Genomic DNA, 23,725 nt, shown 5'->3' on the forward strand with positions numbered 1-23,725 from the left:
AATTCCATGCTGACACAGCAAAGAGTTCTTAAGCATATTTACCCAATGAAGAGCACTTACGGGAACGGCGTTTTGTTCAGTGTTAGAGAAATGAGCTACTACACAAATACTGTTGTGATGAAGCAGCCAGTAACTCCTCCCCCCAGATTAGACATGTCTATCTCTCAAGATTAGTAACTTGCATTAATCAAACATTGCCTCAGGGCTCTTTTGCACTACTTCAGAAACTGCTTCAGAAACTGTGGGCATGGACCGCTGAGTCAGTGTTTCTTACTTTTGAACATGGGAACACCTTAAATGAACCCTCTAAACCTTCAAGGAAAGTCTCAGTTCAGTTAATTTGTGGTTCATTTTTGTTTTATATTGATTAAAAATTATTCCATTGATGACCAGTCATGGCGTGACAATTGGTTTTGCCATCAAAGAGCACGTAAAAGTAGGGGTGTGTTAAAAAAATCGATTATTCGATTTAAATCGATCCTCATTTGAATGATCCGATATCGATTTATATAAACCCGAGATCGATCTTTATAACTAGCCCCTTTTCCCCGTGTATGCGTAGCTTTAACGTCTCGCGTAGATCTCGCGAGACCATCCTTTTTTTCCGAGCAGCGCGCTCTGGCTGGGGTGATCAGTTAAGCATGGCTGAAGCAGGAGTGCAGGCGCCCAAGAACCTGAAGGCAGACGTGTGGTTGCATTTTGGATTCAGAAGCTATGGCGGTAGGGAAGAGCTGGATAAAAGCAAAGCTGTGTGTAAACTGTGCAACAAGGAGCTGAAATATTGTGGAAATACCACAAATCTGAGAAATCATCTAACGCGACACCATCCTGATACTCAGAAAACGGCAGAACCCACACAAACTCCACTAGAGAAAGCATTTGCGATGAAACTACCTTCAAGTTCTCCTCGTGCTAAAAAAATATCTGAAGCTCTGGTAACATTTATATGTAAGGATATACGTCCATACAGCGTCCAGCAGCTGTAAAAGCAACGGAAGAAGTGAACCGATACAGGGAAGTAAAACCTATTCCACTTTCTGAAAATCCACTGACATGGTGGAGGCTGCATGCAGGGGAATATCCCCTTTTGGCTCGCCAAGCCAAACGTTATCTCTGTATCCCTGGGACCAGTGTCCCTTCTGAGAGAGTTTTCTCAACAGCTGGGGACATTGTTACTGCCCAAAGGAGCTGTCTCACTCCCCAACATGTGGATCAGCTCCTTTTCCTGCAGAAAAATCTCTAAGATGTAAGAGAGCAGTAATGAGCAGTAATGAATACTGTAAACATAATGTGCATGTTTAATGTTTTGTTACAAAAAACGGTAATTTGCACTTTAACAGGCCATTAAAATCTTTCAAGGCCTTTTCTGATATTGCAGCTATGCACAGCCAAATATATGTTTACATTACATGTTTATTGTTATAATGTGATGGATACATTAAATTATATTTAAAAAAGAATGTAACTTGTGTTGAGTGTTCATAATATAAACTAATATTTTAATAATGAAATTTGAGTGTTCCTTGTATAATTACATTTCATATTCAAACTACAATTTTTATGGTAACTGAAATTTCCCTAAATTAATCGATGTTGAATCGAGAATCGAATCGAATCGAAAATCGATTTGAAAATCGAATCGAGACCTTGTGAATCGGAATCGAATCGAACTGGGAAATCAGTGATGATACCCACCCCTACGTAAAAGGCCCTTAAAGAATACATTTGTGTAATGTACCTCTTGGAGAGAGATCTTTGACTGGTAGACTGCCTCTTCGATGCAATCAGAGACATTTTAACCAGTTGAGAGACTTCAAGATGGGAGAAATAAGAGAAAAAGTGATATTATGAACAAAAAGCTGGACTACAACAAACTGGAACTTGTTGTTTTTGCTCATAAGTCAAGGTGTCAGGTTTGGGATCCAAAGATGGTTTTGTGTTGAGCAGTTTAACCCTGGCTTTGCTCTGGAGCTATACACTGCCCCAACTGCTGGTTTTAATGATGTAGGGAGCCATTGCATTTGAAAGTCAGTTACTCCTACACAGAGGTGGAAAGTAACTAATTACATTTACTCACATTACTGTAATTGAGTAGATTTTATGAGTAATTTTTAAAGTCGTTTTAAAAATAGGTAATTTTACTTTTACTCAAGTGTATTTTGACACAAGTAATTTACTTCGCTACATTGAAAAACTCCCCGTTACTGAGTAAAAAATGAAATGCTGGGGAAAAAAAACAAATTATCTGAATTAAAAAAATATATAGTTTTGTTCTCCATGGTAGTGCAGCTCAACTTCTCCATGCAGTGTTTAATATGGAGAGATGCTGTGTGAATTAGCTGTGCTCGAGGGAACTGGTGTTCTGTCGAGTTATGCTACCCATCGATATGTGCTTCTTTACGGCACTGCGCATGTTTTCATGTTTTTCATGATAATTCCTTACATTTTTATTAGGAACATTAAACAAATCTGCTTGGATTTTAAACAGGTAAATAGCAGTTAAAGCATAGCAATATGACCATAACTTTTTAAGAGTAAAGAAAACAAATGGATCATAGAAACCTATGCCACTTGCTCTTGAAAATGTTTTATGGGGTGGTCTGAACAAATACAAATAAAAAATACAATTTATGATTTTTACTTTATTACATCAAATAAATAAAAGTAACTATGTAACTTTTACTCAAAGTGTATTTTAAATTGAGTACTTTTTTACTTTTACTTGAGTAGATTTTTAGATGGGTACTTTTACTTGAGTAGAATTTTAACAAAGTAAAGACTTTTACGTAATTACAATTTTTCAGTACTTTTTCCACCTCTGCTCCTACAGTAGCAGTAATACTATGTCATTTGGAGGCACATTTGTAGCTCTTATGACTGGGCTTCCAACTTTCAATTTCTTGCCTACTCAGGTTTGTGGACGGTAGAGCAGGTAGATGCCAGTGTTCAATGGTGATCTCTGTCTCTTTAGCTAGGCTGTTACAGTCAGACCTGAGGTAGGCATTAGCCCCAAACTAAAAATCTGATCATATTTTTTGTTCTCCATGAATCCACTCAGAACTAATTCTGTCTGTTTTTTTTTTTTACTTTACTGGGTAAATGATTACTGCCCACACTTGCCACCTGTCAGGTTTAAACTGTTGCCGCCTCATGCTATCAACTTCAGATCAATTTCTGCTACAGTATGTGCCTCATGCTAAGATGTGCTAATCAACATTTAGCTGCACGAGGGGGTCACAACTGATACAACTGAAGCAAATGTTTTCAGCAAACTTTTTCCACTTACACAAATAGATAAACCAATATTGAATCATTTTCCTAAAAAAAAAAAAGAACTAAGCAAATTGAATATTTTTGACTTGTCCGTTTAATTTGTTTTTTCTTATCTACTTTAAGGACTTCAGAGCTGAAAATCCAATAACATTTTATTGAATTTTCCAACTTTCACTCACCACTGTGTAACAGTTCGAGAAGAATAACATTTCAAGGTTCAAGAAGAAGACAGTTGAACAGACTGATCTACAGACCATGATAATGAAAACATCTTTCTTTATGGAGGTAGACATGCTCCGACAGTGCTTTTATTTCTGTGTAAACACCTGCCAGCGACTGGTCGCATGCCAAAGCACACAGCGCCCGGCTGTTTTTAGGGTCGCAGCTCTTCATTAGGATTAAATGAATAAAATAAAAGTTAAGACGAGAGAGACACACTTTCTCGTGCCATTCAAGTTATTCTCCAGCAGCCATTGTAAAGCAGAGTGCTGACAATTACCGCCAGCCGACTCGTTGTAAAGAAGCTCGAATGAGAAAGGACACCTCCTTATTCCTGCGGGTGCCGGCGGAGTCACCAGGGCGGTAAATGTGCCCAACTTACATTCATTAGACATAGCCTCATAAAGGGAGTAATTATTTGGAGTCCTGTGCCTCCATCCTGTTAGCGTATGAGCCAATTAGGACGAACAACTGAATGTTAACTGGCTCATTAGATGGTGGGAGACTAAACAAATGTCACATTTCCATATGGCTTCTTTATCACGACCTGCCAGGAACTGGCAGGGCCGCCTCCCACTTCACAGTACGGCCTGTAATAGGCTGAGCTTGACCCCGGCCTTCGTGACATCAGTAAAAACGGACATTCTACAGCACGTTTCAATTAATTGGGGCACCTTGCTTTCCTTTTTTTCCCAGAGGGAAGCTACAGCTCAGGTCCTCACTGTCTTTATTGCATTATGCTGCTGTGGAGGGATAGACTTGCCATAGGGAGTACTGAGGCAATTCCCGGTGGGCCGCTCCATGTGTTGGCTGCTTGATGGAGCAAAAGGGCCTAAATCAAGTATTATAATGTTATTTAAATATATTTGTTTATTGGTGCATAGCTTTCGAAGTGTGTGGCCATTAGCAAAGCATGGATATGCTGTTTTTCACAGTGTACAGTGTAATCACCCCAACCAGAACCTGTAAAAAAAGACATTCGCTTTTAATGAGTGCAAATTGGAAAATCGTCCAAAAAGAGTAAGGAAGAGCAAAATACAAAAAAAGGAAAGCTAGTGTTTCGAGAGTGTTTGCTTGCCAGAATGTGTTCTCAATGCATTTGTACAATTTATTTGATAGATTGGTTGAGTGTTGATGGGAAATAATTCTCTTTGGGTTCTAGAAATGTGCAATATTACAGTAAAGGAAATAATTATTTGGATCCCTTGCTGATTTTGTAATTTTTTTCCACTGACAAAGACAGGAACAGTCTATAATTTAAAGGGAAGATTCATTTTAAGAGTGAGAGAAAGAATATCAAAAATAAATCAAGAAAATCACATTGTATAAATTATGTTATTTAAGTAAATATGATGCTGGGTGGGAAGGAGATAACTGTTGGTTCAACAGTAATAAAATGGAAAAAATACAAAATGACTGTCAATCGACATTGAACATCTGGGGCTCCATGCAAAATCTGTAGGGTATCCTTTTTAATGAGAAAGGCGAGAGATCAGCCTAAAACTACACAGGGGAAACTTGTTAATGATCTCAAGGCAGCTGGGACCATAGTCATAAAAAAAAACTTCATTTATTCTTGTTCATGTGCATTGGGATTAAATTGTTTTTTATTTTACAGAAGATGTCATATGACCTACAAATACAAAAAAAATATGCTTAGTTAATTAAACTTTTGCAGTTATTTAAAATATTAAAATAAACTATTTTTAATCTGGCTTCAAAATCTTATGGTTTTTAAACACTGAAAAAAGCATATGGATAAAGGCATATGGAGAAAATATGTAGGGTATACAGGTTAGTTACAGAGAGCAGCTAAAACCATGCAGAAGTCTCTTATTATCACATTATCAGACGCTTTCCAACTGTAATTATAAAGAACAGGATTTTACTACCATGAATAACACAAACAACACCTCCGCAGCGAGTGCCATCACCGTCATACAGAGCTGATAGACTGTGAGAGGAAGTGGGAAGGTGTGAAAACAATAAACTATTATTTATTTAAATAAAAGTATTTAATTACTTTTATTTGTACGATTATGTATTAATAAATCATATATTTAAACTTTTCCTACCTGAATACTTCTACTTATTATACATTATCATAATATAATCTACTACTACCCCTGTTTAGAAAAGGTCGGAGCAGTATGGAAAATGCAGTGTGATTCTTATATTTACTCGTATATGTATATTTAATTTATTAATATACATGCATTACTATCTATCTATCTATCTATCTATCTATCTATCTATCTATCTATCTATCTATCTATCTATCTATCTATCTATCTATCTATCTATCTATCTATCTATCTATCTACCTATCTGGTAATGATACATGACATGACATTAATTAAGGCATTCATTAAATATGAACTCATCAGTAAGCAAGAATGCATTAACTAGGAACAAATGAATGAATCATACATTATTAGGTTAAATTACTCACCCATAAATAATGTGTGTTTAAATGAATGAAGATGAGAGTAATGACGGATTTCTACACTATATGAAGGTACCAGTAATTGATTGCTTAATTAAGCATGGGATTTCCATATTACATCTCTGTTACACCTCAATCTGTCTTGTGTTTTTCCCTTTTTTGATCCCATGTGCTGCTGTGCTCTGTCTTCCTGTCTTGTGTTTCCAGCTATGTGCTCTTTAGCCCAGAATGTCCCATTTGTGACCCCACCCCCTTGTTACCTCTCCAGGTGTCCCTTGTCTGTGTCCCTTTTGTGTTTGACCCTCTGTCTTTTGTTTGATTTCTCTTTGTTTGATCATCAGTCAAGCAGCTTTTGTGTTTAGTTTATATTTCTTTGTTTGCCATTTTTACAAGTTTGTTTATTAGTCTTATTGTTAATGCTTTGTTTCATAGTATTTGTTTCTGTAGCCTTAGTGTTTGTTTTACTATTCTAGTGTTTGTTCTTTGTTCATTATTTGAAGTATGAAAAATAATCTAGACCTGCATTTGCATCCTGCCTTCAACTTGTTACAATCCCATATTCCATCCTCATAAAATTCTGTAAAATGTTTTCCTATTTCCCATCCTTATATAATTCTGTAAAATGTTTTCCTATTTGGTGTGTTTTAGCTCCATCCTGTCATCATTCATATAAAAACATATGGTACCACTTTATAATAAGACTACCTTTATAAAGGGTTTATAAATGGTTTACAATTAGTTTATTAATGGTTACTAATTAGGTTGTAAATGCCTTAAAAACCATTAATAATCAGTTAAAACACATACGTAGAAAGGGCAACAATGACCTGTTGTTTGCCAAATAGTGAACCCACAGCCATCTATATTGTTAAATTTCAGATCTTTTCAGATACTCACTTACTTTGTCTTCTCCATCTAACTCAACTTGCTTCTCCATCTCCATATCCTCCATCAGTCAACATCAGTTTAACCATTTAACTCCCAAGTTTAATCATTCCACCACTAACTCTTTTAGTCATTTATAATAATGTGGTGTATATTATCATATGAAATAATAAAATTGACATCTAAGGGCTAAGCAATAATTACCCTTACCATGACATTTTCAGCATACTATCTGAAATCATCCTTGGGGTTGTCACAGATATTGATATAATGTTGCCAGGTGCTAATGTTCAAAGAACATGAAAGTGCTGTTGTGATTCTTAAGGTTGAGTGGCATCTTCTTTAGGACAGCATTCCAGATGTAACCTTCCTTTACTGGTTTGCTGCAGGCAATTTCACTGCAAGTAATTACTGCAGCTCCCAGCATGTAGTTTTCCATTTTGCTTTTGCCGATCAAGATTTTCAAATTGTAGATGAGTATTTGTTAATGAGTTACAAACACTTATAACCACTAAACAGGAGCCTTATTTTAAAGTGTAAAACACTTCACTATTTATTAATGAGTTACAAACACTTATAACCACTAAACAGGAGCCTTATTTTAAAGTGTAAAACACTTCACTATTTATTAATGAGTTACAAACACTTATAACCACTAAACAGGAGCCTTATTTTAAAGTGTAAAACACTTCACTATTTATTAATGAGTTACAAACACTTATAACCACTAAATAGGAGCCTTATTTTAAAGTGTAAAACACTTCACTATTTATTAATGAGTTACAAACACTTATAACCACTAAATAGGAGCCTTATTTTAAAGTGTAAAACACTTCATTATTTATTAATGAGTTACAAACACTTATAACCACTAAACAGGAGCCCTATTTTAAAGTGTAAAACAAATCACCATTTATTAATGAGTTACAAACACTTATAACCACTAAATAGGAGCCTTATTTTAAAGTATAAAACACTTCACTATTTATTAATGAGTTACAAACACTTATAACCACTAAACAGGAGCCTTATTTTAAAGTGTAAAACACTTCACTATTTGTTAATGAGTTACAAACACTTATAACCACTAAATAGGAGCCTTATTGTAAAGTATAAAACACTTCACTATTTATTAATGAGTTACAAACACTTATAACCACTAAACAGGAGCCTTATTTTAAAGTGTAAAACACTTCACTATTTATTAATGAGTTACAAACACTTATAACCACTAAACAGGAGCCTTATTTTAAAGTGTAAAACACTTCACTATTTATTAATGAGTTACAAACACTTATAACCACTAAATAGGAGCCTTATTTTAAAGTGTAAAACACTTCACTATTTATTAATGAGTTACAAACACTTATAACCACTAAATAGGAGCCTTATTTTAAAGTATAAAACACTTCACTATTTATTAATGAGTTACAAACACTTATAACCACTAAACAGGAGCCTTATTTTAAAGTGTAAAACACTTCACTATTTGTTAATGAGTTACAAACACTTATAACCACTAAATAGGAGCCTTATTGTAAAGTATAAAACACTTCACTATTTATTAATGAGTTACAAACACTTATAACCACTAAACAGGAGCCTTATTTTAACTCACTATTTATTAATAAGTAACAAACCTTTATAAACACCAGATAGGATCCTTGTTTTAAACTGTAAAACACTTCACTATTTATTCATGACTTACAAACATTTACACAGCTAATATGATTTTGTCACATGAAATATAAGCCTAGTTACAACAGAAACAACCAAACATTTTCATTCATGCAAAACACACTTTTCAGTCCCACTGATTCAGACATTAAAACAGTCGTTGCTGAATGACAATTAGAGCACTTGAAAATAGATCATGACATTCATACTGGAAAGGCTTTTTGAATATCCTTGAACAGGCGTCCAAGTGGCCCATCAGGGTTACGAGAACCAAGCCAGGATGACCATTCAAGTACCATGAGGTGCTCCTTCAACAAAGTCTCTGTACGATTTCCTCTCAGTCTACGGATATGTCCTTTGATGATCCCCCAAGCTCTTTCAATATGTTGTGTGTGGCTACCGGACCGAGGATCCACAAACCACCTGCTATGGTTTGTAGTATAGTGTTTGTACCCAAAGTTTCTCAACACAACCCTGTATGCCCTCCACTCATCACTGATTATGCTACTTCCTGCCTTAACATGCTGTCTGATCAGAGGGACAAGATGCCGTCTTGATCGTTTCTCCACTAGTTTCAACACTACTCTCCGTCTTTTGTCTTTGACTCCCATCATTCCAAAGACCCATTTCTTCCTCCTCCAGGTATTTCCAAACCGGCCCCGCGCATACTGAAAAAAACAAACAAAAAAATATATATATTTTAAAGGGTGAATTATCAGTATAATGCATACAAATGACAGAAAATATTGCACATCTTATTCCAAACTGTTATATTAGCAATTAGGTACATAGGAATAACTATACAGAAATATATCCACTTAAATTTTACACACAAATCAGATTTTTTATTGTCTTTTTATTTATAAATAGGAACAGATATTTGTTAATAACTCCTAAGAGGGCCGTGGCAAATAATCTCTGTGTATTTAATGTTTGATAGTTAATAAATATAAACAGCTAGGAAGCAGAACAAGGGTGGGTTTCCCGAAAGCTTTGTAACGCTAAGAACGTTGTTAACTCGTACTTAAGATTGATCGTTAATTAAATGATTGTTTCCCAAAACCCTGCCTAACTAAAGTACTACGGAAACTCGCTCGCAGATTAACGAGTAACCTGACCCAGTCGTTATTCAGAAAAAATGCATTAAGGGGATTCTGCTTGCAGTTCAGCACCGTAAACACCAGGGGCCGCCAATTTTGAGGGAGAAAAAATATTATTTTTGTGGTTGAATCAAATATAATATATTATATTATATTATAATGACAACTTTGTCTGTAGCTTGTAGTCTAGCTGGGTATATTGGAATTGACCAATCAAACCCACGAATAAATAATTAAAATCCAGACTAGTGAAGGTAGAGCTCTTGACATTAATGCTGCAATGAATGCAATCAGTCAATTCCTGCAGATGATGCTCACGGTTTAAGCAAAGCTGCAAAGTCTCCAAGTCCGTGGATTCTGTAATCAGGCTGTTACTGTGGCATGCATGCACTTATACACAATTCCCACCAGGCCAGGAATTACAGCACCACACAATATATTTCCATGCTATTGGGAAAATCTCTGGTATTGTAGGTCCGGTGCAAGGGACGCTTGTGATGTCTTTAATCACACCTACACGTATTGTAAATTGTATCGGTGAATGTGCAGGTAATATTTAATATTATTCCTTAATCAGGTGCTTCTAACCAACATTGTAGCCGTTCATCTGGGCAAACTTTGGCTTGTGTCAGCTCGCAAATATATAAGTACCAGTCAAAAGTTTGTACACGTCTCATTCAATGTTTTTATTATTTTTTTCTTTAATATATTTTCTACATTGTAGATTAATATTGAAACCATGAAAACTTTTAATTGACACATATGGAATTATCTAGTAAACAAAAAGGTGCATGGCCTTCACAATCCCCTGACCTAAACCCAACTGAGGTGGTGATTTGAGGTGATTTGGGATGACCTGGAGCTTCACAGCATTAAGGAAAAGCCGCAGCTATTGTTCAAGCAGCTCCAGAATCTCCTTTAAGATGCTGAGAAAACTATTCCAGGTGACTCTTCCTCATAAAATACCAAGTGTACAAGTATAAAACCTATTCTAGTTGGTTTAAAATGTTTGCTTATAAAATCATGTGTTCCTGTAAATAAATAAATAATTTGAAAATATATATATATATATTTATTTATTAACAGTAATAAATATTTATAAAGACATATAGACATACAGGAGCATACGTCTATGTATAATAATAATAATAATAATAATAATAATAATAATAATAATAATAATAATAATAGTAATAATAATAACTTAATATAACATTAATATTACTATATTGATTGATATTGGTATAATATATAATAAATAAGATATATTAGTTTAACCTCTTAACACGCCCTGGCCCGCCGGCGGGCCAGAAAAATATGATATTTAATATCTGGCTGTGTTTATGAATAGTTATAGGTTCAATATAGACACCCAATATACAATTTTAAAGCTTAGAATCTCTGCTTTTCAGTTATATTCAGAATATTATTATATTCAGAAATAATTTTCATAATTTTAGTGTAGGATGTACGGTCCCTGATTCCACCCCGCGCGAGGAATAATGTGAGACGGAATCTAAACTTTAATTCCAAATTAAAAGCATTTTATTCGAAGCTGCTACGATTCTGGCCCACAGCCAGACAGGGCGGAGCCTACTGGACATGACGGTATGAGAATGAGGTCTCTCAGCCAATCATGTGGCGAGCTCGGCCAGCTTAAAGGCTAAGGAAGGAAGATGCTTGGCCATAGATACTGACTCTAATAGACTTTCCACTCAGCAGAACAGCTGCTCTTAAAGAGACACTGCGGATTTCTGTTTGTATATGAGTAGACCACACAAAAACCCAGAGTTTACTGCAAAATGAGTTATAAAAGTGGTATTTTTTATTCTTATAAAGTTTCCAGTCCTTTGGAGAAAGAAAAGATCATTACTGGTTCAAATCACTATAACTTCTAACCAGTAATAGGTAGCAGTTTAAAATTTTATATGATGATTGTAAACACATTATAGTAAAATATAGAGCTGTCAAAACCCTTCATCCATATAAATAGTTCATTTTATGTGTCTGAAAATAAAAATAATTAATAGAAAATCTGAAAAGCGCCTAAAATTTTTCCTGGTTTTTACCATATTTTGGCCATTACATGTTCAATTGAATAATTAAAATGCCTTAAATGAATTGTGTAAAGGCTTCTTAGTGATATTAATTCATAGAATTGACTCTAAATAATTTAATATTGGAGTGATAAGCCTTCAAATGTGAGTATGTAATTTCAGGCGGAAAATGGTAAAAATAGGCTTGGAGCTTAAGAGGATAACGTATAATAGAAAAAAAAGTTTATCTTTCAAAATAGATTAGACTTTTGATTATTTATTTAGATATATGTATCTTTACGAGTATTTTATCAATGCCAAAGTACACCCTTTTTAATAAAAAATTCAGAATATGTATAATGTTGTTAAGTACAACACATTTCTAAATGTTTTGGGCATAATAGTGAATAAATACTGCATACTGGCAGTGTTAAAACGATGTTTGTAGTTCGATTAAGCGGGCTGTTTCGGGGGAGGAGTCAACAGCTTTTTAAACTCCTTCGTTAATTTCACTTTTCAAAGCTCTTTGGGAAACACTCTTAGAACTGGCTCATTCTTTACACTGTAAAAAGTGTAGCCCTGCTCAAATTAAAAAAATTGATGTCCATTTGTTGCATCTAAACTATTTGACTTCACTCAATCTAAATAAAGTCAATTGTTACAACCTGATTATTTTATTTTGACATAAACCATATTACTTCACTCGACCCAATATTAATTATTCACCTTGATCCAAGTTAAATTCTTTACATTTCAGTTTCGGAACCAAACTAATACATTTAAATTGAACCGAACTTAAAAAAAAAACATGGCAGCATATTCAGAAGTTCCAGAAGTTACTGTGGCATGGAAGAGGACGGATTACCAGCGAGATTCGTTTCAGTGCTCTCTTGCTCTTTTTATTTTGCTCTGAGGAGGACACAAGCTGGATTTACATGGGATTCCACTTTTGAAAGTGAAACTAACTACAGCTCCAACGCAGCTAACCCCACTCCCACACACAGAAAACACACAAAGGGTGAGGCACAAAACAACCACATAACTGATAACTACATGAATAATACTAGAACAGTGATAATAAAACATGACATGAAACTCTGGGATAAACAGTAACATAAACATGCAGAAATACACCCACTTCCCCCAACAGGGTGAGCTCCCATAATTCCTTGCGCCCCCCCTCCAGTCCCGACGCCACAATACCATAAGCATGCGTTGCTATCTCGCGAGCGCGTTCAGGCACTTTCTCCCTCTCTCATTCTCTCTCTCGCGAGCGCGTTCAGGCACTTTCTCCCTCTCTCCCTCAGTGCTCTGAAGCACTTCTCTACAACTTCTCCCGTGCTCCACAGTGCGCATGCGCACTTCATGTTTGATTCAAATTAAAAATATTACATCCTTATCTCTTTTCTTCGAGTATGATTTCAGTGGAACCAAAACATTTGGTTTATTTCCTTCAGAATTGTAATTAATTTAGTCTGAATCAAAATTGACACATCAAAATTCAAAAAGGTTGAGTTTCACAATAAAGTCAATAATTGTACTATGTGTTCAATCATATTTATTAGCTTGAATGAACAGCTCCATGCTTCACTTTTTACAGTGTACTCGCGTCATTCGTTAGTTTGTTTGTTATTCACTAAGATTAATCGCTTTCGCAATACCCACCCCAGCTCAACAGGCTGCTTTAGGCTTTTACTTGTTACATATAATAAACCAAGAATCACAATTAACTTCAAAGAAAATCATCATCAGAAACAGTCATTACTGTCACAGACCTAGTATGTGTGGACTACAAAATAATGGTGTTTTAAGAAGCTCACTTTTAAAACAAACTAAAAAAGGTGTACAAACCTTTCGCTGATGACGGAAGCAGCTCTCATCTATCACAACAAATTCTTTTCGACCACCAAGACACTGCCTGTTCTTTCTTCTTTGTCTTTCCATTGCACAAATGCAGACCCTTCGAATGCATCTTGCCATTTTAGACAAAGTTGTAGAGCTGCCAGCAATGTCATCACTGATCATATCAATCTGCCTGAGCCTCAGTCCTTGTGAGAATCTGTAGTAAAGAGAAATAATGTAATAACAAACATTGACTTCTGTAGCCATTTGAGTACCTTGATGTGGTTATAATGTATTTATAAAAAAAATACTATCTCATATCTTTCATTATTCAAAAACACAGCATAGCACCTGTAAATATACTTCATCCAGTTGAAGAGAGATGATTTAGACTTTTCAAAGAGGGAGCCAGCTCTGATGGTTTTTGAGACTCTTTTATGACCTCTTTTACAGCACCTGTGAACATTACAAACATATATCATTGTGTGCTTCTACACTATCATTTTGTCATGATATATTCTACAAACCTTACACTACATTACTATTTATAGTTTATAAGCAATTAAACATGTTGTTAGATTTACTGATTTATGTTTAAGTAGTAGTAGTAGTAGTAGTAGTAGTAGTAGTAATGATGATAATGAGAAGGGATAAGAATTATGTTTATTATATTCATTGTAGCAGTCTGATGATGTTCTATTCAATGACAGAGATTACCATACCAGATGTACTGGTCCTTCTTTGTCACGGAGAACATTTTCATTTTGTGGAAGCAGAGAGGGCATCTGAGCTTCTCCTTCAGAAGGTGTTTCCTCTGCAACCACTTAATTAGCTTCAATGTCTTGCGCTTTGTTTGTTTTCCCTCTATCCGGGCCCGTAACTTTCTTTCCAGTGACATTCTGCTGAAGGTGTACACACCGACAATTGTCAAGAACATTTCTGAAATACCTTATTATACAAGCTTTTTAGTTATATGTATAGCCATTTCATTTATATGGAAAAAACAATTCACACAAGTAAAACTATACACTAAAGCACAATATAATAGAATCCAAAATAGTTAAGTTAAACGTCTGAACAGTGAAAACAACAAATTAATGAATTAATAGGTTTTTGATAAATAAATTAAACCAGCTTATACGAAGCCTTGCAATAACAACCAGAAACAGAGTGAAGTTAGTACTGGGTTGTGCACGGACCAATGGAGTAGTTTGAAAATATAAGGGTTTTCAAGCTTTTACACAGTATAGGACTGCATAATCATTCGTTTTGATCTCATTGCATTTATCCTGCTGTTTAAATAGATCGTACATGTTTACAAATGACAAAAATATTCGTTAAGAGATTGCTTACCTGTTTTGGATATCTCTTAGGTGCCCTCTGCTTCTGAAAATACAAACTAAACAAGATTTTGGCGCTAGAAAGTATAGATCCAACCGCAGCCGATGTTACAGAAGCAACCAATCACAGTCAAACTTGTTGATGACTCATGCCATCATCCCGTCAGGACTTGCAAACCGTAAGGACAACGTTTATTTTTTGCCTGAAAAATCATGGACGGTCAGCATGAAAAAGAACCCTGTTCCTCAGCAACTTCTGCTTCCAGTACTCGTCCAAAGAGGCTCCCAAAGCGTCAACAAAAGACCCAAATCTCAACAGATGAGCGAGACGGTAGGTTTTGTGTGTTATACCGTTATCTATAAGCTAGTTGACTAAACTATTCAGTAACGCTGCAACTTTCCCCGGTTTTTCTAGCCTGCGTAGCAGTTAGCTAGCTAGCTATAGAGCTTACTAAGCTAGCTGACATGAGCTAGCTTGTTTAACGTCTTTCCTTCACGTATATTTCAGTGCCACAGACATGAAATTGCTTTCAACACAAGGCAAATAAGCAAATGTATTCATCCCGAGTTTAGTTGAGTAGCTAGACTTTAGTGTGCATTTTAACTACAAAGTCAAAGTCAAATACAATAATAGTACTAATACTACTACTTATAATAATGTTAATAAGAATGATCATACTAGTATGCTTCAGAACTATGGTGTATTTATGTTAACTATAAAAGTGTTCACAAAGACCTTAAAACAGATCTTAAAGCGTTTGGATTTGTCTTATTGTCTAATTATTATTATTATTATTATTATTATTATTATTATTATTATATGTTGCATATTGTTATTTGTAGCAGAACTTTTGTCTAGAGTCTAAATAATATTTTTCGTTTTTCGTGTTTTTTTTTAATTCTCCCTTTCAAATTATATTTTTCGTTTTTCGTGTATTTTTAATTCTCCCTTTCAAATAATATATTTCGTTTTAACTGTATTTTCTAATTCACCCTTTCAAGTAATATTTTTCATTTTAAGTGTATTTTCTAATTCTCCCTTTCAAATAATATTTTTCGTTTTTCATGTATTTTTCTAATTCTCCCTTTCAAGTAATATTTTTCGTTTTAAGTTTATTTTCTAATTCACCCTTTCAGGTAACATTTTTCGTTTTTCGTGTATTTTTTAAATTCTCCCTTTCAAATAATATTTTTCGTTTTTCGTGTATTTTTAATTCTCCCTTTCAAATAATATTTTTCGTTTTAACTGTATTTTCTAATTCACCCTTTCAGGTAACATTTTTCGTTTTAAGTGCATTTTCTAATTCTCCATTTCAAATAATATTTTTCGTTTTAAGTGCATTTTCTAATTCTCCCTTTCAAATAATATTTTTCGTTTTAAGTGCATTTTCTAATTCTCCCTTTCAAGTAATATTTTTCGTTTTAAGTGCATTTTCTAATTCTCCATTTCAAATAATATTTTTCGTTTTAAGTGTATTTTCTAATTCACCCTTTCAGTTAACATTTTTCGTTTTAAGTGCATTTTCTAATTCTCCCTTTCAAATAATATTTTTTCGTTTTAAATGTATTTTTCTAATTCTCCATTTTAAATAATATTTTTGTTTTAACTGTATTTTCTAATTCTCCATTTTAAATAATATTTTTGTTTTAACTGTATTTTCTAATTCTTCCATAATATTTTTCTTTTAAGTTTATTTTTTAATTCTCCCTTTTAAATAATATTTTTAGTTTTAAGTTTATTTTCTAATTCTCCCTTTCAAATATTATTTTTATTTTTCTAATTGTTCCTTTAAATTAATATTTTTATGGTGTTCCAGTTCGTGTATTTTTCTCCTTAGTGCTCCGTTCTCGTTTGCTAAAGCATCTGTCACTGCTGAGTTCATTGGAGTAGTGCAGTAATTATGATCTGACGCTAACTGCGCGTCCATCTCCGGGTCGAGTCAGGCGCTGCTAAGACCGGGGAAGGGTATCTTGACCGGTTTAGTGCCGTACAGAAGCATATTGCGGCCACTTATGAGAAAAAAAACGACATAGATATATCGTTATTACGACAAGTTTTAATACGTGTATATGCACTACAACGTTTATCTACCACAGCGTTTCTCCAAGCTCTCTCCAGAGGCGGACACGCGTCGACGGGGCAGCCGAAGGCTCCGCTTCCAGTGGCAAATAGATCGGGTCCAAAAAAATCCAGCCGATCCGTGCCGCCCCATAAACTGTCATTATGAGCTCGTTTGAATGAGCAAAATTTAATTTAATTTAATTAAGTATAGACTTATTATTTAAGATTTGTTTTAATAATTTGAATGAGCGAAATTATGTCTATATTTAAGAAAAAGGTTTTGTTACAAATGTCCGAAAAAAGAAAACACAAAGAAAGCGAACAATGATCCACAGGCCTAAACATCGATAAATTAGGCTACAAGAATGATGTCTGAATGACTTTCCTCTAATTTAATATAATTTAAATTGGTTTTTGGAATATATAATATTTTCAATATTATAAATAGACCAAGAACATAAACATACTTTACAATTACTTTCATCTGCTTTATTAAAATTGACAGTGTTTAAGAATATAAAATATTCTCTAAACAAGCTATTTTTCCTATATTGTGATTATCACGCAATAGCTTTTGGTAAAATAAAAATATCATTGAAAACAGTACATTATACATTATAATTATACATTATACATTATAAATCATTTTTTTGAGCCTCACCCAGCCGAGTTCAGGTCGGACATGGGGTCGGGCAGATCTAAATCTAAACTTTAGTGGTGACACCACAGGGCAAAATCTGGACACTGTACTATCTAACCGTAACAATAAAACATCAGTAAGCCATGCTTTTTAATATCCATGCTTTTTAATATCAAAACAGCCTACATTTTCCACAAAATATTACTTTATTCTCCTAATATTAGACTTTATTCCTGAAGCCAACTGTTTTTGTTGTCTGTTATACTGTTGTTGGGGGAAGGGGTTTTAGTGCACATCATGTTGCAGTGAATGCTGGGGACTGTACTGCAACACATTGTGAAACTGGCTGATATTAATGGTATGTTAAAATAATGTTATGGACCTGATAGGATTTTGGCTTGGGCTTTATATTTGACACATTGGTTCTACAATATATCTGCTGGCCAACGGTCCCAGTATTCATATTTATTAACCTTTTCATAGGTTTTGGACGCTTATGGATCAATGGCAGAAATAAGATTAACAGAGATTAGTTAAATGAAATATAAAATGATGAACAGATGTGATTATGGCTACATTGTACACATTTGGAACTGTCAGTATTGTCTATATATCAGCGAATGTACAAAAATAAAAACACATTCTTGAAACACTTACCAACCCAAAATACATTTACAAATGGCAGAAAGACATTTACCAGCCTAAAACACAGCTACAAATGGGCAAAGCTCTTTTACAAATTAATATGAAGTGGTTGTGGTGGTAACATGAAACCACAGGTATCAAACCTGTCTGCAAAGGGTCAGTGTGGCTTAAGGCTCAAGTTATAAGTTGTTGAGACTGACTGATTAAATGAGCAGGTTTGGAAAGAAATCCTGCAGTCACACCGGCCCTGTATGGAATGGCCCTTCCATTTTTCTTGTGAGAAGTTTTTTTTTTTTTTTTTAAAGAGAACACATAAACACATAAAATGCACAGGCTGAGTCTAAACCCCCTGGAGATGTTAACGAAAGTAAGTGGACTATAACGCTAGTTAGGCAGAGATGTTCATTGTTTTTAAAGTATACTCACCCCCTCCACATGTCTTGCTGTGCTACACACCTCCATTTGTTTTGTCCCAGAAGCACTTTGATTGACACAAACGTCATCTGTATGTACCTCTTTTTTCCAGCTGACTTGCCATTTCGGCATTTGGCTGTTTGTATAAAGGTTTTGGGCTGGTAAAAGTGTTTTGGCAACTTGCAAATGTGGTTTAGGCTGGTAATAGTATTTCAAAGCTTCAAAATTGAATTTTAGTACATTTGTTTTGCCCTTCATGGACTGATTTTGGATCAATTAATAAATGGTACACACAGTGTCATTTGTTAGATAATAGCTGTTGTGCCATTCTGATTTTTATATATCTGTTTTTATGCTCAGCTTCTAACCTAGCCCCTACTGCAGTAGTGCTTCTTAACAAGGAGAAGCAAGAACTGAACCTTCTTAAGGAGAAGTTGGAATGGCAGAAGAAGAAGATTGAAGAACTGGAAGAAGAGAGAGATTTCCTTCGTGGACAGTTGTCTGCCCTCACAGGTACATGGCTAGAATTATTTCATTTCAGACATTAACCAAGGAGCTGGTTTTATAAACATTATATGATATCTGTACTGGGGGAGTACAAAATAACATATCCTTACTTTTTACTATATAGGCCACTTAATATTTACAGTATAGTAAAATAACAATAGTTGTTGTATTAAATAAGTAAACATATAGGCTAAAATCTCTGTTGTTCTTTTTTGTACTTTTCAGCAATGCAAGAAAGCATGGACAACAAAGTCACTGTGAATGATTCGGAAACCTCCAATACGTCATCCATGTCCTCCTCTTCCTCATCCTCATCCTCATCTTCAACCCCCAAGAAGCGCAAATCCAAAAAGAAGCACAGCAAGGCAGCCAAAAAACACAAGAGAGAGCACAAGACGTTTCGGCAGCGCGGTAAGAATCAAATAATTGTTACAGATATCTCTATGTACTTGCAGAATATGTAGGTAATGCAAAAATGATCATTCTCTTATTTAGGTTTAGAGTTAGGTCTTGTTTTCTAAAGTTAACATTGTTGCTATTTGGGAATCTTTTTGGCTGAGAGAGCCATGAATGCCACATATTTTAAAATGTAATTCTGTGAGAGCCATGCAGTATGTTTAAAAAAAATACAAGTAAATGTGTGCATTTTATGCAAGACCAACCAAGTACAATAAGTACCGTTACTTTTCGGACTATAAGGCGCACCGTATTATAAGACGCACTATCAAAGAACGCCTATTTTCTGCTATTTTTCCATACATAGGGCGCATCGCATTATAAGGCGCGTTAAGTGACACTAGAAAGGGTGCCTATATCAAAGTGAACAGGGGTGGCGCCATGTTTCCCTTCCCCCACCGGGGGTGGTCGCTTGCCGGTGGAGGGTCTCAGTATACAAATCTAGCTCTTTCAAAGTCAAACGAGTGCTGGATATTAATCTACACAGATTCCTCTCCTGAAAACTGTTTATTTGGGTGAGTAACGTGCTTCAGTTTATTTACAGTAAGCTTAGATTTCCAGATGTCCACTAAGGCTTGCTGCACCAGTGTTAGCATAGCTATCCGCTAGCACGCTAGCTAGTCACCTAAACTAGTAAAGTTAACCCAAACTTAAACGACAGCGTTACACTGAGTAATCCTGCGTGTTCTGGTAAGACAGTGAGATATTAGCTAGCGATTCGTCCCCCGTAGCTTGTTTTAACACGGTAAACAAGCAGATTACAGGCTGATAAAACTCACCTCTGAGAGAGTTAGCGCTTAGCATCTAGCTAATGCTAGCCAGGCAAAGCAGCACAGACTTACAGGCCGATAACTCACCTCTGAACGGTGAACGCTTAGCGATTAGCATCTAACTTTAATAATACTGCTCCAGCAGTATTAAAAGTGCTAAATTTAGAAAATACAGATCTCTGAACAGTGAAAAAGCTAGCTAGCTAAGCGGTTAGCATCTAGCTAATGCTATTGCTGCTCCAGCCTCGGAGCGGCACGGCTCTGCACGGAGTGTGTGTTTACTGCTCCTTACACCTGACGGGTAAAATTTAGATAATACTGATCTCTGAACAGTGAATAAGCTAGCTAATGCTATTTGCTGCTCCAGCCTCGGAGCTGCACGGCTCTGGACTCTGTATAGCACTGAAACTCTGTATAACGCTGCACGGAGTGTGTGTTTACTGCTCCTTACAACCTGACGAGTAAAATTTAGATAATACTGATCTCAGTGAATAAGCTAGCTAGCTTAGCGGTTAGCATCTAGCTAATGCTATTGCTGCTCAGCCTCGGAGCTGCACGGCTCTGGACTCTGTATAGCACTGAAACTCTCTATAACGCTGCACGGAGTGTGTGTTTACTGCTCCTTACAACCTGACGAGTAAAATCCATACAAAAGGCGCACCGTATTATAAGACGCACTGTCAATTTTTGTGAAAATTAAAAGTTTTTAAGTGCGCCTTATAGTCCGAAAAATACGGTATCTGAATTCTTTTTAATAACATTGTTATGCTGTTGCTTACCAATGATGAATAAAGTACTTCTTACCATTTGACTTCTGTATTTTATTGCTAACAATATTGTAAATTGATGCGTAAAATTAATCATGTAACCATGAGATTTTGGATCTTTCTTAATTTGACAAATTCATGTGACAGTATTTGTTAAATGGCAGGCTTAAAATCAAGGATGCAACCCAGTAGAACAGTTATGTAATGGGTAGTTCAGGCTCTGAAATCCAATAGCTTTAAGAGTATGCTTGCCTATTGATTTTAGAATGAAAGGATCATTTTCAATGTTTTTCATTTTATTTTTGCAGAGTCTAGTAAAATAGTAAAAGTTCCAAAAACAATCTTCTCATACTGTACATCTGTATTCACCCCACTTAAAAACTTTTCCCAGCTGCATGTTTAAGTGCAAAGACTGCGAAATTAGTCTTGTTTATCTGGATGTGGTGCAGTATGTAAGATGTTGAATACAAATAGTTAGATAGCTGATATTACTTTATAAATGTGGTACCTTTTTGTCTGTTTCTAACCTCATCATATCGTCCAGCTCTAGCTGAAACAAAGCGTATGGTTTTGTGTAGTGAAACCTTTTTCAAAGTAACTTAATGTTTTGTTTTTTTTCTGCCTAGTACAAACACCGAGTGAAATTGTCTGCCGCTACAGATCCATCCTCAAAACCTTGCCAAAGACAAAGACCATGACCAAAGCGTTCCAGAAGCACGGCATTGACAGAAACACTGTGGTGTGCACTTCAGCGATTGGAGAGCTCGCTATTGCAGCTCCTGAGGTCTATGAGGAGACACTGGCCAAGAGGTCTACTGGAGAGACAGTGCTGGCATTTGCTAAGCGCTGTGAGGCTGCTATTCAGAAAGATGAAGAATTAAAAGAAAAAATAGAAATCATGAAAGCTAAGGGTACCCTCCTCCCCATGAGGAGAAACAAACCTGTTTAATGGTTATGTACACTTGATTGTGTTTAAAGTGTATTGGGCACACTGGTTCAAGTTTGAGTGAAAAAGAAAAATCAGTACATACATACATCAGTATGTGAGGTATATTTTTAGTTTCTTTAGGTTTTGTTTAGATTTTGATTAGGATTCTTTGTTTAGGAAGACATAGACCTTGTGAAGATTAAGATTAAGAGACTTTAAAGACTTATTTAATTTGAGTATTGGTCAATTTTATTTATTTTAAATACATTTTATTTATATTTTTATTTCAAATACATTTTATTTATACAATTTAAATACCATGCTAAAAGGTCTATGCATGTTTAGTTATGACAGTTTAAATTTGAGTGCCCTTAACACTCAGGAGTAATGTGTAAATAAAACTTTTTTTCTTATTTCTGTTGTCATTGCATTTTTATTGTTTAAATGTGACTGACTGATTACTCATGTGTTTTACACGTCAAAAATTATTTAGTGGTTATAAGTGTTTGTTACTCATTAATAAATAGTGAAGTGTTTTACACTTTACAATAAGGCTCCTGTTTAGTGGTTATAAGTGTTTGTAACTCATTAATAAATAGTGAAGTGTTTTACACTTTAAAATAAGGCTCCTATTTAGTGGTTATAAGTGTTTGTAACTCATTAATAAATAGTGAAGTGTTTTATACTTTAAAATAAGGCTCCTATTTAGTGGTTATAAGTGTTTGTTACTCATTAATAAATAGTGAAGTGTTTTACACTTTACAATAAGGCTCCTATTTAGTGGTTATAAGTGTTTGTAACTCATTAATAAATAGTGAGGTGTTATACACTTTAAAATAAGGCTCCTATTTAGTGGTTATAAGTGTTTGTAACTCATTAATAAATGGTGATTTGTTTTACACTTTAAAATAAGGCTCCTGTTTAGTGGTTATAAGTGGTTATATGTATCTTTATATTTTATATTTTATCTTTTTTAACTTTGTGTATTGTGTAACCTGCTGCTGGATGCCAAGAATTTCCCCCCGGGGATCAATAAAGTATCTATCTATCTATAAGGCTCCTATTTAGTGGTTATAAGTGTTTGTAACTCATTAACAAATAGTGAAGTGTTTTACACTTTAAAATAAGGCTCCTGTTTAGTGGTTATAAGTGTTTGTAACTCATTAATAAATAGTGAAGTGTTTTACACTTTAAAATAAGGCTCCTATTTAGTGGTTATAAGTGTTTGTAACTCATTAATAAATAGTGAAGTGTTTTACACTTTAAAATAAGGCTCCTATTTAGTGGTTATAAGTGTTTGTAACTCATTAATAAATAGTGAAGTGTTTTACACTTTAAAATAAGGCTCTTATTTAGTGGTTATAAGTGTTTGTAACTCATTAATAAATAGTGAAGTGTTTTACACTTTAAAATAAGGCTCCTGTTTAGTGGTTATAAGTGTTTGTAACTCATTAATAAATAGTGAAGTGTTTTACACTTTAAAATAAGGCTCCTGTTTAGTGGTTATAAGTGTTTGTAACTCATTAATAAATAGTGAAGTGTTTTACACTTTAAAATAAGGCTCCTGTTTAGTGGTTATAAGTGTTTGTAACTCATTAATAAATAGTGAAGTGTTTTACACTTTAAAATAAGGCTCCTGTTTAGTGGTTATAAGTGTTTGTAACTCATTAATAAATAGTGAAGTGTTTTACACTTTAAAATAAGGCTCCTGTTTAGTG

The 23,725-nt window shown here is 34.8% G+C and overlaps 2 protein-coding genes across 2 annotated transcripts; one reads left to right on the forward strand and one right to left on the reverse strand.

The window, feature by feature from the left end:
- Positions 1-8,478: 8,478 nt before the first annotated feature.
- LOC111195214 (uncharacterized) lies at positions 8,479-13,954 on the reverse strand. The gene is made up of 3 exons (XM_049483566.1): positions 13,830-13,954; positions 13,488-13,695; positions 8,479-9,168 (listed from the first exon to the last, which is right to left on the reverse strand). The coding sequence occupies exons 1-3, from the start codon at positions 13,844-13,846 to the stop codon at positions 8,704-8,706; spliced, it is 690 nt and encodes a 229-aa protein (XP_049339523.1). The 5' UTR covers positions 13,847-13,954; the 3' UTR covers positions 8,479-8,703.
- Positions 13,955-14,967: 1,013 nt separating this feature from the next.
- Positions 14,968-22,898, forward strand: LOC125804617 (coiled-coil domain-containing protein 106-like). Its single transcript, XM_049483692.1, has 4 exons — positions 14,968-15,149; positions 18,940-19,092; positions 19,312-19,497; positions 21,706-22,898. Exons 1-4 carry the CDS (start codon positions 15,032-15,034, stop codon positions 22,026-22,028), a joined length of 780 nt encoding a protein of 259 aa, XP_049339649.1. The 5' UTR covers positions 14,968-15,031; the 3' UTR covers positions 22,029-22,898.
- Positions 22,899-23,725: the final 827 nt, after the last annotated feature.

Source organism: Astyanax mexicanus, chromosome 9 (assembly GCF_023375975.1).
Source record: "Astyanax mexicanus isolate ESR-SI-001 chromosome 9, AstMex3_surface, whole genome shotgun sequence".
NCBI classification, from domain to species: Eukaryota; Metazoa; Chordata; class Actinopteri; order Characiformes; family Acestrorhamphidae; genus Astyanax; species Astyanax mexicanus.

Bases quoted from the DNA above. Each gene is read 5' to 3' on its own strand.
- LOC111195214 (XM_049483566.1), bottom strand. The intron at 9,169-13,487 runs GTTTGTACACCT...TGTTTTTTTCAG, and splicing joins GCTTCCGTCATCAGCGAAAG to TATGCGCGGGGCCGGTTTGG.
- LOC125804617 (XM_049483692.1), top strand. From the start codon at position 15,032: ATGGACGGTCAGCATGAAAAAGAACCCTGTTCCTCAGCAACTTCTGCT. The intron at 19,093-19,311 runs GTACATGGCTAG...TGTACTTTTCAG, and splicing joins ACAGTTGTCTGCCCTCACAG to CAATGCAAGAAAGCATGGAC. The intron at 19,498-21,705 runs GTAAGAATCAAA...TTTTCTGCCTAG, and splicing joins CAAGACGTTTCGGCAGCGCG to TACAAACACCGAGTGAAATT.